Raw genomic sequence first — 11106 nt, forward strand, 5'->3', positions numbered from 1 at the left:
AGTAGCAAAATTTGTCTCGTGAGTGACCTAAATTTGATTTTGAGCATCTAATAATAAAAAATAGATATTGCTACAATAAACTAACTTTTTTTTGTCTTTTTAATAGTTTTTGCAAGTGAATATTGTTCAATATATGTCATGTTAGCAATCTAATTAATTAAAACATTATAAGAAATTTTGTATTTAACGACACTGATCAACATTACAAACTAGATGTTTACATTTTACCATTTTATTTATTTATTTTTGTGAAAGATAAAAAACATTTTATTTATTGTTTTTAAAAAAAATGAAAAATTCTGTAGCGTAATTATGAATATGTACGTTTCTCTCACTTCAACTAAATTTTCCAGCTCCTACCTATCGTCTCCAAACATGAACATTATTGAAACATTAAACACCCTACTCCCAACTGTCTTATGTTTCCATATATTAAGCAAATTTCATCATTTTTTTCCCACCATATCTTATTGCTCATTGGACTAAGTACTATACCCTAAAAGATTCAGAAGATATGGAGATGGAAAGGGTTTCGACAAATTTACTCTACGGCGGAAGAAGGTATTGGCGGACGAAGGGGTACATGCGGTTGAATTCCCATTCCCGACGGAAGAGAAAGATGAGGCGAGTGCTGAAGCTTGGTTCTGGTGCTGCCGATGGATCTACCAGTTGCTTGAGATTCTGGAGGATCAAGCTGAGGCCGCCGGTGGAGCTGAAACTCCGCTTCTCGCCTAAGAAATTTATACTCCGGATGCGAGACGCTTATGTGGATATGATGCTGAGAATCGCTAGCACGCGGGTGATAGGGAGCGGGTTCGGAAGATTGCCGATTAAGGAGTACGACGAAGGGATGATAGCGGAGATGTACAGATCCATTGTTGCGGCGCAAGGGCAGTTGGTGCCTCCCAGATGCGGTGTGGATCGCAGAGGGTAATCTTGATCGAACCTGCGACTATTTCCAGTTTATTTTCTGTAATTTTTATGAATTAATTTGTACCAATGCAAAATGATTTCACATGTTAGAAAGAAATGATTCATTATGGTTATTATACTCGTTAAACATCGGGCACTTCAAACAATATGGTGAATTCAATTTCTTTTCATCTCAGGCAGCGAAATTTGCTACATATCAGCTATTTATTTATCATTAATTCCTTGTCGTACGAGTTCGACGAATCATTTTTCGTAACAAAATTTTGAAGTATCGAATAAAAAAGAAACAAATGGAGAGAACATATTCATCGTTTGATTTTATAAAGAAAGAGCTCTTTCTGGCCGGAACCAACCCGTATTTGATATGCATGCAGACCAATACATATAAACGCGGCTTGTAAGGTGAAAATTTTGTGGTTAATTATTAACGTGTAACGGTGGTGTACGGAGAGCATTTATTTATCTAACTAATTTTTATATTAATTTTATAATATATTAAATATAAAATATTGATAATGTTGAAATAATTGTATTATCAACGAATCGTTTCTTGAATTTATTTATATGAAACCTATAGATATCATGGTTATGTCAGCAATCATATTCTATAATTTATTTCATCCGACACATATTAAATACACAAAAACTCCCGTTAGACCGTCTCAAAACCAGTCGACGCAATTCATGAAAAATTATTTTTTTAATGACGAAAGCATTACCTTTCAGTACAGATATGAGTCGGGTAAATCTGTCTCATATTTATAAATACGTGAAACAATCTCACTAGATACTTATTCGAATAAATATTAGAAATACAATAATTATATGGGGCTTGTGGTGAGGGTATTAATTGACCATTTAAAATATTTAAAGCTCAACCGCATAAAAAATCGTCCGACCATTGATGTTACAACGACTCTATGTTTTTGTTGTATTTTTAGAGTTTCAATTGATTAGTGCATAAAATTGAGAATTATATGTAAATGTCCGGCCAGTTATAGTGATGGCGCTATATTATCAGACAACGTTGCATGTGATATCTCTTCGATGATCATGGCAATCAATTTCTCCATCAATCTGTTTGAAACTTGGGTACCGTATACATAGTCGGAATATGATCTTGATGAAGATTCAAATCCTCTTGTTGATTTTGAAGTGAGAAATCTAGGTGGTGCCTTCGAGTTTCCAACACCAAAGTTCGTGCATATTTCTTGTCCTATTGGGCGTGCTAATTTTTGTGCTAACAAATAGTAAATAATTCAAAGATCCAAAAAATTTCAGTAATTGTGGGATCCCACGAGTAAATTAAATTTTGAGAAAAGAAACACAGTAAGAAAATGGTGGAATAAATAAGAACGAGGCATCTTCCATAGCAAAAAAGGAGTCAGGCGGGTCGTGCCTTATTGGGCTTATAAAACACCAATTGATAATCGATGAGCGCGGGAATTTCCCACGCTTTTAACTGGAATCCGGGTCTGAGAAGAATCCAAATAATTTACCCAATCCGATATTTCCTTTTTTATGATTCATTATACTATATATATATATATATACACACACACATATATATATATAATAAAACTTCCAAATTCCACTGGCCAACTCCAGCCGTCCTCTTCTCTGCATATCAACGGAGAAGGGGCAAAATACTGTCTTCGAACCCCCTACTTTGTTTTCCCTTGGTTTAAAATCGTTTCTTGGGTGTGTTATATTTTTCTTGCAGAGTTTTGATCGGAATAACATTATCAAATTGATCCATGGGCGATCGGTTTTTCGGGGGTTCCTCTTATTCCAATCGCTGCGCGGGTTAGTGGATAAATTTCGGATGTGGTCCATCTTTTTCAGTCTTTCTTGATTTTACGAATGTGATTGTTGTTTGATTGATAGATGATTACAATGAGGGGGGAGAGGAAACGGAGGGGGAGTACGAGGACGAAGAAGTCAACTACATCGATAACGGGGAGAAATCGGAGGAATTGGCTTGCCCGTTTTGTGTCGAGGATTTTGATGTCCTCGGATTGTGCTGCCACATTGATGCCGACCATCGTCTTGAGGTTAAACCCGGGGTAATTCAATGTTTTTTTGGTTTGTTTGTTGAATTTATGTTGGAATTATTTCAGTTGTATTAATTAAAGACAGGATAATGGCTTAAAAGCGGTGATGTTGATAATATTTTATAGATAATAATGGCTAGTTGTTTATTCATGAAATTAGCCGGAAATCCTTTTTGTTTTACGTAACTTGGAAGTTTTGAATTCAAATTGTTCAAATTTTAAGGTGTAAGCATAGGTTAAGAGAGGATGCAAGGGGGGAGGCATGTAGCAGTATTTTTAATTATGTTCCAATTGATTGCAACAAATAGCATGGTGGGGAAAAGGTTAAAGAAAAGGAGAGACGCGTTCCTTTAATATTTACTAGTGTTAGAGTATAGTTTCTGCATTTTCAAGAGATTGGTAGTTTAGTTTGATTGATATGTTGCTTGATGGCCAGCAGATGAAAGTTTGAGTCCAAAGATGTCATGACTTTTTTCGAAATGTCACGGCAATGTTTCTAATTCTGCAGCTGGCTACTTTTATGCTTAAGTTTGTTTGGAATGTATGTTTTCCATTATGACCAGATTTCTGTTCGCAGATTTGTCCTTTTTGTGCTACAAGGGTGGGAATAAACATGGCTTCACACGTAATCACGCAGCATGAGAGTATTTTAAAAATATCCTTTGAATTATTCACTCTAATTTGATATTAGTTGTGGTGAGATTTCCTGTTTGTGTTGTCGTACTGTTTATTTACACTCAAAACAGTTGATATTGAAACTCTGATTAAGTTGTTTTCTGGTGTTTACTTTAACTTCAAATTTTTACGCCCTCTGCAACAAGAAGAACTGTAGTTCTCGCTCCAGATCAACAATTCTTTTATTCAGAAAAGAGCTGCAGGAGAGGCATTTACGAAACATTAAGAAGTCCTCTTTGGTTGATTCTTCTTCTAAGGCAGCAGCTGATTTCATGCTTTTGTCATTTGTGAACAGTCCACAACCTGCTTACAGACCTAGAACCATTGAATCTGCTTCCTCAACTGAGGCAAGCTCATCAAGGCAAAGTTCAATTGTTGATTCTTTGGAGAGGTAAGAAAAATATGACTCTTTTTTCCCTGATTCTATTAACCAACAGTTAACCAGCTTGCTGTGTTTTGTTCCCCTTAGAATTGAATTATGGACAATTCTCCTTTTACTCGAGCTTGTGAGTTATGGGCATCCTCATTGTGAATATAACCAGTCGTGTGAGCTGGTAATTAAGTAAATGTGTCACAGTTTCAAATGTTATGTAGTTAGTCATAACACCGTGCTACGGCGACTGGATTGATGTTACGAGATTGGCATGTTTTCTATTTATGCTGTTGTTTTAGTAAATGGTTCTGTAGCATCACTCGGTTGTGTGCCACTGCCATCAACACGTGTTTGAGTTTGTTACAAAAGTATTTTCTTCATTAAAACTTAATTGTCGTGGTATACGTGGTGCATCTCAGGTTATGGTTCACTTCCCTCTTCGAGATATTTAAGAACGTAGCTTGGTTTATGTGAAAAACTGTAATTTACTCCATTCTAACTATCCATTTTGAAATATTTGATGAAATAGAAAACATGTGTCTTTGTTGTAATCCTGAATTTGGTTCATCTGGCATAAGTTATCTATGCATGTGTCTTTGTTGTAATCCGACTTTGGTTTCGTCCTGCATAGGTTATCTCTACATGTGTGTCTTTGTTGTAATCCTGAATCCTGTTTGTGTAAAGATGTTAATTCGTTGATCTAATATTGTTAGAGCTGTCATATTTTGAACCCAATACTTGTTCATGGTTGCAGAATACAACCAGCTCTGTCGACTGAGGGAAGAAAGGAGATGGCTAGGAGTGAATTTGTACAAGAATTAGTGTTATCCTCCATTTTTTATGACTTATTACGGCATAGGAGCCTGTAAGTATATTTCACTGGCTGACGCCTCGTGCTAATGTAGAAAACCACGGTCACGTTTGTTCATTAGCATCTCAATCTCAGTGAACTTGACCAAATATCGTGACTTAATCATAACATACACTGCTTAGTTGATCAATATTCAATGGTTTCTATCATCAAATAAATTAACATTCAAAACAACTGAATAACAATAAATTTTTATTAGATATAAATTCTATGAAAATAAAATTAAAATAACTCGAAACAAATATAATAAGAAATCTCCTTTGGAACTGAAAATAAAGCAATTTATTTCATTTGATTTCTTGCATGGGAAAAAAAATTCATGTAGAGAATCAAAGACTAAAGAGCAAAGAAAAAAAGGTAAATTCAACTATATCTCAGAGGAATTTCGTGACGGAACGAGTAGAGAAAAGGATTCCATCAAACGATCCTAGTTCGTAACCTTGCTTACAGCAGGAGAGGATACAGATGGTATCGAATCATTGGTTCTCCCGCTGCACTTGATATCTGCCTCCGCAGCTGATTCTTTCGAAACCTGCGTTTTCTGGTGGTGCCGAGGTAGTGGTGACGCGGTCATGTAAAACCTATTGTTGTTTTGTCTGGAGGACGAGGCCGAGTTCCTTACATCACGTACTTTATTTTTCGATTAGAGATTAAATGCGAGCACCGGTTGGAAAATGGTCTGACGATTTGGTGTTTCAAGGGATTTGAGAGATTGTTTAAATGAAGATTGATACGGAACAGAGTATTGTACAATCTGGTATTTTCCATTCAGAACCGGAGGCACGTCGGCTCTGTACATTCTACCTTCTTTTAACGATTCCCATATATATACACACACATGTATGTATAAGATATATATATATATATATATATATTTATATATATGCACTCATGAAAATTATTTCAATAAAATGAATGAAAAAACTTGCACCTTTTTTACACATGAAATATACACAAGAAAATTAATTAATTCAACAAAATGATTCAAAAAACTTGCACTTTTTTTGCATGGTAACGAGTCTTATTAACCTGCGAACAGATTATTCCATGATTCTTGAGATCTAATGGACTTTCCCAAAATGCTAAATCAATATAAAATACTTTCTTCAAATGCTACAAATTAAATTTGAAAAAATTATGTTTCTTTTTAAGTTGCAATAAAAAGAAAGTAGCTATGGGATATGGAAAATAAATAAGACTAAGATGTCACATAATTCGAAAAAATAAAAAGTAGAAAAAAAAAACTAAGATGAATAAAATTGATAAATTTGATTAACTTTCGTGATTAATTTGAGATTGTTCAACTTTATTTTCTGTTTCTTTTACTAAGGAACTTTTGGTTTAATTCTCTTCTTTTTTCTATGATTTTACATATCGATTTCAATAGTAGAAATTTATTTATTTTTCCTCTAATTTTAGCATGTCTCACACGATTAGTTAATTAGAAAGCTGAAGAAGATATTGTGCGTGAGTTTATGCTTTTTATCATTTTATGGATGTCTCTTCTCTTTGTTTATTTATAATATACACACATTCACATGCAATGCACACACAAAATATGCACAAGGTCACCAGCCATTTGAAGTTAAATTGAATTTTTTGTTAATTATAATTATAGTTTCATTTTTAGATTTATTATTTAAATCTATTAAAAACAGATAATTTAGGAAAAATTAAAATTTGAGTCTATTCTGGGTTTTAATATACATATTTAAATTAATAGCTTAAAACAAAGAGTTTATAACCAATGCATGATACTTGAGCATTCAACCGAAAAGACTATACCACCGATAATAGTTGTATGTTCACCAAAAGCCCGTTTAGTGATTTAATTTGGATTATCTCTAGTCCAAAACCCAGTTATCCGATAAGAGTAGTGTCTAGGTCGGAAATAATGGTAGTCGAGCAGAGGAACTTTCAGGTATCCAACCCAGTTATCCACAGCTTGCACTAGAGAGTTCTGGTGCTCGATTTCATGCTGTTCAACCAGATTCAGGTTCGAATCCCATAGCTTAGACGAAAGAATACCGAAAACGGGCAATGAAAACTTCTTATCGGTTGGGTCGTACCTTGCTCTTGCATTTGCAGCAGAAAATTGTGGTGGAAATTTTCCTGCATTTGAAAAATCAATATTGTTTTTCTATCATAGCACAAGAAAATTCTTGCGTAAATAAGTTAGAAAGTATGTAAATGCAATACCTGTCGACCGTGTTGATAATGAATAGAACGATAGAAAAGACGCTTCAATTGCTGGGCCGATGGGTATTCTACAAATCGGATACCTGCATGATAAAGAGTCATATGATATCAACACGTGAAATCTAGTTTTCTTTCAAAAGCACAAAAAAGCCATACCATGCTATACTAAGCCAGCTGGTTTCAAGAAGATCGCAGCTCCTACATTTGTTCAGCTCCGGAAATTGGGAGGCAAGATCCAATATCTATCCATACCATGCACGATCAGTTTCCAATGCAAGTTTTAATAACTGTATACGTATGGTATATATACTCACCTTATCGGTTAAAGGTTGGCGGTCATACGGTTTTTCGTATTCCAAGTATTGAAAGAACGGTGATTGGGGGGACGACGAACTAGCAAAACAATCAACTTCTTATCATTAGAATTCAATTCAATTAATGATGACTACCTCAGCAAATTTGAGGTTTAGTTAACACTCACCTGAGTTGAGAAGAGGGCTTTGACGGATCCTTGTACAATTGTATGCCCGATAGATACGGAACATAGTATTGTACAATCTGGTCTTTTCCGTTCAGAACCAAAGGTACTCCGGCTCCGTATACGCTACGTTCTTCCAACGACTCCCATAGATCTTCGAGGCAAAAGAAGGGATGAGAATCTGCATCAAGTGCTTCTGATCCACTTGAAATCGCCTGTTGCACATGAAATTTACTTCAATAAAGTGATTCAAAAAACTTGCACGTTTTTTGCACAAGAAATATATACTCGTGCAAATTAAAAATTGCACATTTTTTGCACACTAACGACTTCCATTAACGAGGATTATATTAATTAATTGCATGATACTTGAATCTGATGGCCTTTCCCAAACGTTAAAATCAATTAAAAACACTTTCTTCAAATTATACAAATTAATTACCTATCAGTAAACAATAAAACAAAATCTTTGAGACATTAGCGCATTGAATAATTTCAGGGTTGCACTCCACCGTTTGTAAAATGCAGTTTCTTTTTACACCCTCTATTTATTAAGTGTTTAATGTTTATAAAATAAATATATAATTTGGTACTCTATATTCATTTTGGGCTAAAGATTAAAATTATGGTTTCTATTTTTCAGTTTTATGTTGAATGTTTTTTTGGAAAAAATGACGGCTAAAAATTTGTAAAAGATTTTACTAACAATATTATAATTTAAAATAATACTGTTATATTCATATCATTTCGAAAAAAAATTAAAAAAATACTGTTATAAATATCTATCTAGCATTTACAAAACAGTGTAATTAATTTTAAAAATCATGTTTCTTTTTATGTTGAGAAAAAGAAAGGAAAGAAGAGACACAGGATGAAAAATAAATAAGAATAAGATATCACATAATTTTTAAAAAAAATTAAAAAATAGAACATAAACTAAGATGAAATAAAATAGAGAACCAATTTAAGAATAATGTTTTTGTTGCGTGTGTGCTTCAATAATAATTATGGATTTGACTAATTTAATCATAATTTTTTACGAAGCTTAATTTTTAGATGATTTTTTTAAGAATTGAAAATTATTTACCTAAAAACAGAACAAATATAAATTTTTTTTTTTTAAAAAAAGTAAATTTGTAGTGCATTTAACAAATTTTTTTTATGAGAAATGTGCAATATACAAATAAACACAACTGAATCTATGATTTTTCAAATACTACGAATTAATGACATATTAGTAAACAATAAAAAAATCTTCCCAACATTAGCTAAGAAAAATTTCAGAACACCAAAAAATCAAGATATTAATTCGCGCCAACGAACCGTTTTTGATAACGTATTTATAACTATAAATCGAAATATTATTTGCGCCAACTAACCGTTTTTTATATCGGATTTTTAAAATTTTATTTAATCAATGGTCTATCATCAATGAATTAAAATTCAAAACAACTGAAAAAAATAAACTTTTGATCATATGGAAATTTTATGAAAATGAAATTAAAACATCTCAAAACAGATCTAATAAAAAACCTCATTTTCAACTGAAAGTAAAGCAATTTTTTTTTTCATTTGAATTTTGCATGGAAAAAAATGGCTTAAAAATTCATCTGAAATAGAAATTCAAAGACAGAACAACAAAGAAATAAGATAAATTCATTTATACCTCCGAGAAAAATCGAGATGGAACGAGTGGAGAAAAGGATTCCAACAAACGATCCAAGTTCGTAACTTTGCTTACAGAATGAGAGGAAACAGATGGTATAGAATCACTGGTTCTCCCGCTGGACGTGATCTCTGCCTCAGCAGCTGATTCCTTCGCAACCTGCAATTGCTGATTGCCGTCATGTCTGGAGGACGAAGCCGAGTTCCTTCTGCTTGACATCGCTTTATTTTTCGGTTAGAGATGAAATGCAAGCACCGGCTGGAAAATCGTCCGACGATTTGGGGTTGAAAGTCTGAAGGGATTTGAGAGATTGTTGAAATGAAGATTGCCAGGAAGTGCTGAGCATGAGCTTTTTTTGGCCTTTTGTCTTTTGTAGTATTCCTTCTTACATTACACATACATATATAATATATCCTCACACACACACACACACACACACACATATATATATATATATCACAAAAACTCTTATGAAACGGTCTCACGAATTTTTATCTGTAAGACGATTCAACTCTACCGATATTCAAAATAAAAATTAATACTCTTAAACATAAAAAGTAATATTTTTTCATGGATGACCCAAATAAGATATTCGACCCACGATAATAATATAATTGTCCTGAGTCAAAAAAATTATGGTAATTGCATTCCATATCATCTGAACTTAATTCTGGTAATATTTTATGTATCTTCCAAATTAATTTAAGTGTGTTGATTTTTTTGATAAAAAAAATGGACATGTTTGATTGGTTAATAAAAGATGGACAGATGAGAACATACTAAATGTAAGAAACAGGTTTTTTTTTAATTAAAAAAAAAAAAGAAAGAGAAAGAAAGTAAGAAACGGTTTTCAATTATATCATAAAGTTGAACTATGGTTAATGCGACCTTCCGCAGAAACTTGGCTCATTCTCATTTAATTTTCAAATCGAGACATAAGTACGTAAAACATACTCCGATGTGGTCTTCATATATATATTTTCTAATTCATGCATTAATAAAAGATTGAAAAAAAGTTTAGTAAATTGGTTTGTTTGCTTTTGTTTATGTAAATCGTCAAAGTTCAATTTAATTCAAATAATTTATATTTTGTATTCACTTTTAGTTATGTTTATCAGATTATACTGAATTTTGAAAACTTACAAGATCAATAATAAAAAAACATGTCACCTTACGAGACAAATTTTGATAATTTTCCCTAATGTAAGATGTTGTGGATGTTTGAACTAAGCTAGGTTAAGGGATCCTGCAATGATATAAAAACAAGGAGGTTGGTGGGTATTTATTATGGCTTTTTAAATGTTAAAAAATTAACTTTTTGTATAATGAGTCAATTTTTTATTTATTTAATAGAAAACTACGGTCACGTTTGTTCATTAATAGCATCTCAATCTCAGGGAACTTGACCAAATATCGTAATTTAATCATAAAATACACGTCTTAGTTACTCAATATTCAATGGTTTCTATCATCAACTAACTTAACATTCAAAACAAATGAAAAACAATAAATTTTGATTAGATCTAATCAAATTTTATTAAAATATCTCGAAACAGTTTTAATAAGAAATCTCTTTTGGAACTGAAAATAAAGCAATTTATTTTCATTTGATTTCTTGCATGGGGAAAAAAATTCATAGTCTAGAAAATCAAAGAACAAAGAACAAAGAAAAAAGGTAAATTCATTTATATCTCCGGACTCCGAGCATGGGGAAAAAAATTCATAATCTAGAAAATCAAAGACTAAAGTGTTGGTCCCACTTGCGGTAATTTGAGATAATAAAACCCGAAAATAAAGAATAAACTGGACACCGAGATTTACGTGGAAAACCCCTAAAAATTATTAGGGTAAAAACCA

The 11106-nt window shown here is 32.8% G+C and overlaps 3 protein-coding genes across 3 annotated transcripts; 2 read left to right on the forward strand and 1 right to left on the reverse strand.

Moving 5' to 3' along the window:
- The first annotated feature begins 514 nt into the window (after positions 1-514).
- Positions 515-934, forward strand: LOC140972914 (uncharacterized). Its single transcript, XM_073435395.1, has one exon. The coding sequence runs from the start codon at positions 515-517 to the stop codon at positions 932-934; it is 420 nt and encodes a 139-aa protein (XP_073291496.1).
- Positions 935-2508: 1574 nt separating this feature from the next.
- On the forward strand, positions 2509-5697 carry LOC140989203 (protein DEHYDRATION-INDUCED 19 homolog 4-like). Its single transcript, XM_073458342.1, has 5 exons — positions 2509-2739; positions 2821-2999; positions 3565-3642; positions 3794-4053; positions 4790-5697. Exons 1-5 carry the CDS (start codon positions 2691-2693, stop codon positions 4902-4904), a joined length of 681 nt encoding a protein of 226 aa, XP_073314443.1. The 5' UTR covers positions 2509-2690; the 3' UTR covers positions 4905-5697.
- Positions 5698-6734: 1037 nt separating this feature from the next.
- Positions 6735-9468, reverse strand: LOC140972923 (uncharacterized). The gene is made up of 6 exons (XM_073435405.1): positions 9250-9468; positions 7587-7798; positions 7420-7498; positions 7262-7347; positions 7106-7188; positions 6735-7018 (listed from the first exon to the last, which is right to left on the reverse strand). The coding sequence occupies exons 1-6, from the start codon at positions 9466-9468 to the stop codon at positions 6735-6737; spliced, it is 963 nt and encodes a 320-aa protein (XP_073291506.1).
- Positions 9469-11106: the final 1638 nt, after the last annotated feature.

This window comes from Primulina huaijiensis, chromosome 1 (genome assembly GCF_012295235.1).
Source record: "Primulina huaijiensis isolate GDHJ02 chromosome 1, ASM1229523v2, whole genome shotgun sequence".
NCBI lineage: Eukaryota > Viridiplantae > Streptophyta > Magnoliopsida > Lamiales > Gesneriaceae > Primulina > Primulina huaijiensis.

What these genes read in the sequence shown, in the direction of transcription:
- LOC140972914 (XM_073435395.1), top strand. Translation starts at nt 515, where the DNA reads ATGGAGATGGAAAGGGTTTCGACAAATTTACTCTACGGCGGAAGAAGG.
- LOC140989203 (XM_073458342.1), top strand. Translation starts at nt 2,691, where the DNA reads ATGGGCGATCGGTTTTTCGGGGGTTCCTCTTATTCCAATCGCTGCGCG. An exon ending in TTATTCCAATCGCTGCGCGG is followed by an intron (nt 2,740 to 2,820) that starts GTTAGTGGATAA and finishes TTTGATTGATAG; the next exon opens with ATGATTACAATGAGGGGGGA. An exon ending in ATTGTTGATTCTTTGGAGAG is followed by an intron (nt 4,054 to 4,789) that starts GTAAGAAAAATA and finishes TCATGGTTGCAG; the next exon opens with AATACAACCAGCTCTGTCGA.
- LOC140972923 (XM_073435405.1), bottom strand. Translation starts at nt 9,468, where the DNA reads ATGTCAAGCAGAAGGAACTCGGCTTCGTCCTCCAGACATGACGGCAAT. An exon ending in AAGCCCTCTTCTCAACTCAG is followed by an intron (nt 7,499 to 7,586) that starts GTGAGTGTTAAC and finishes TTGTTTTGCTAG; the next exon opens with TTCGTCGTCCCCCCAATCAC. An exon ending in AGCTGGCTTAGTATAGCATG is followed by an intron (nt 7,189 to 7,261) that starts GTATGGCTTTTT and finishes TTTATCATGCAG; the next exon opens with GTATCCGATTTGTAGAATAC.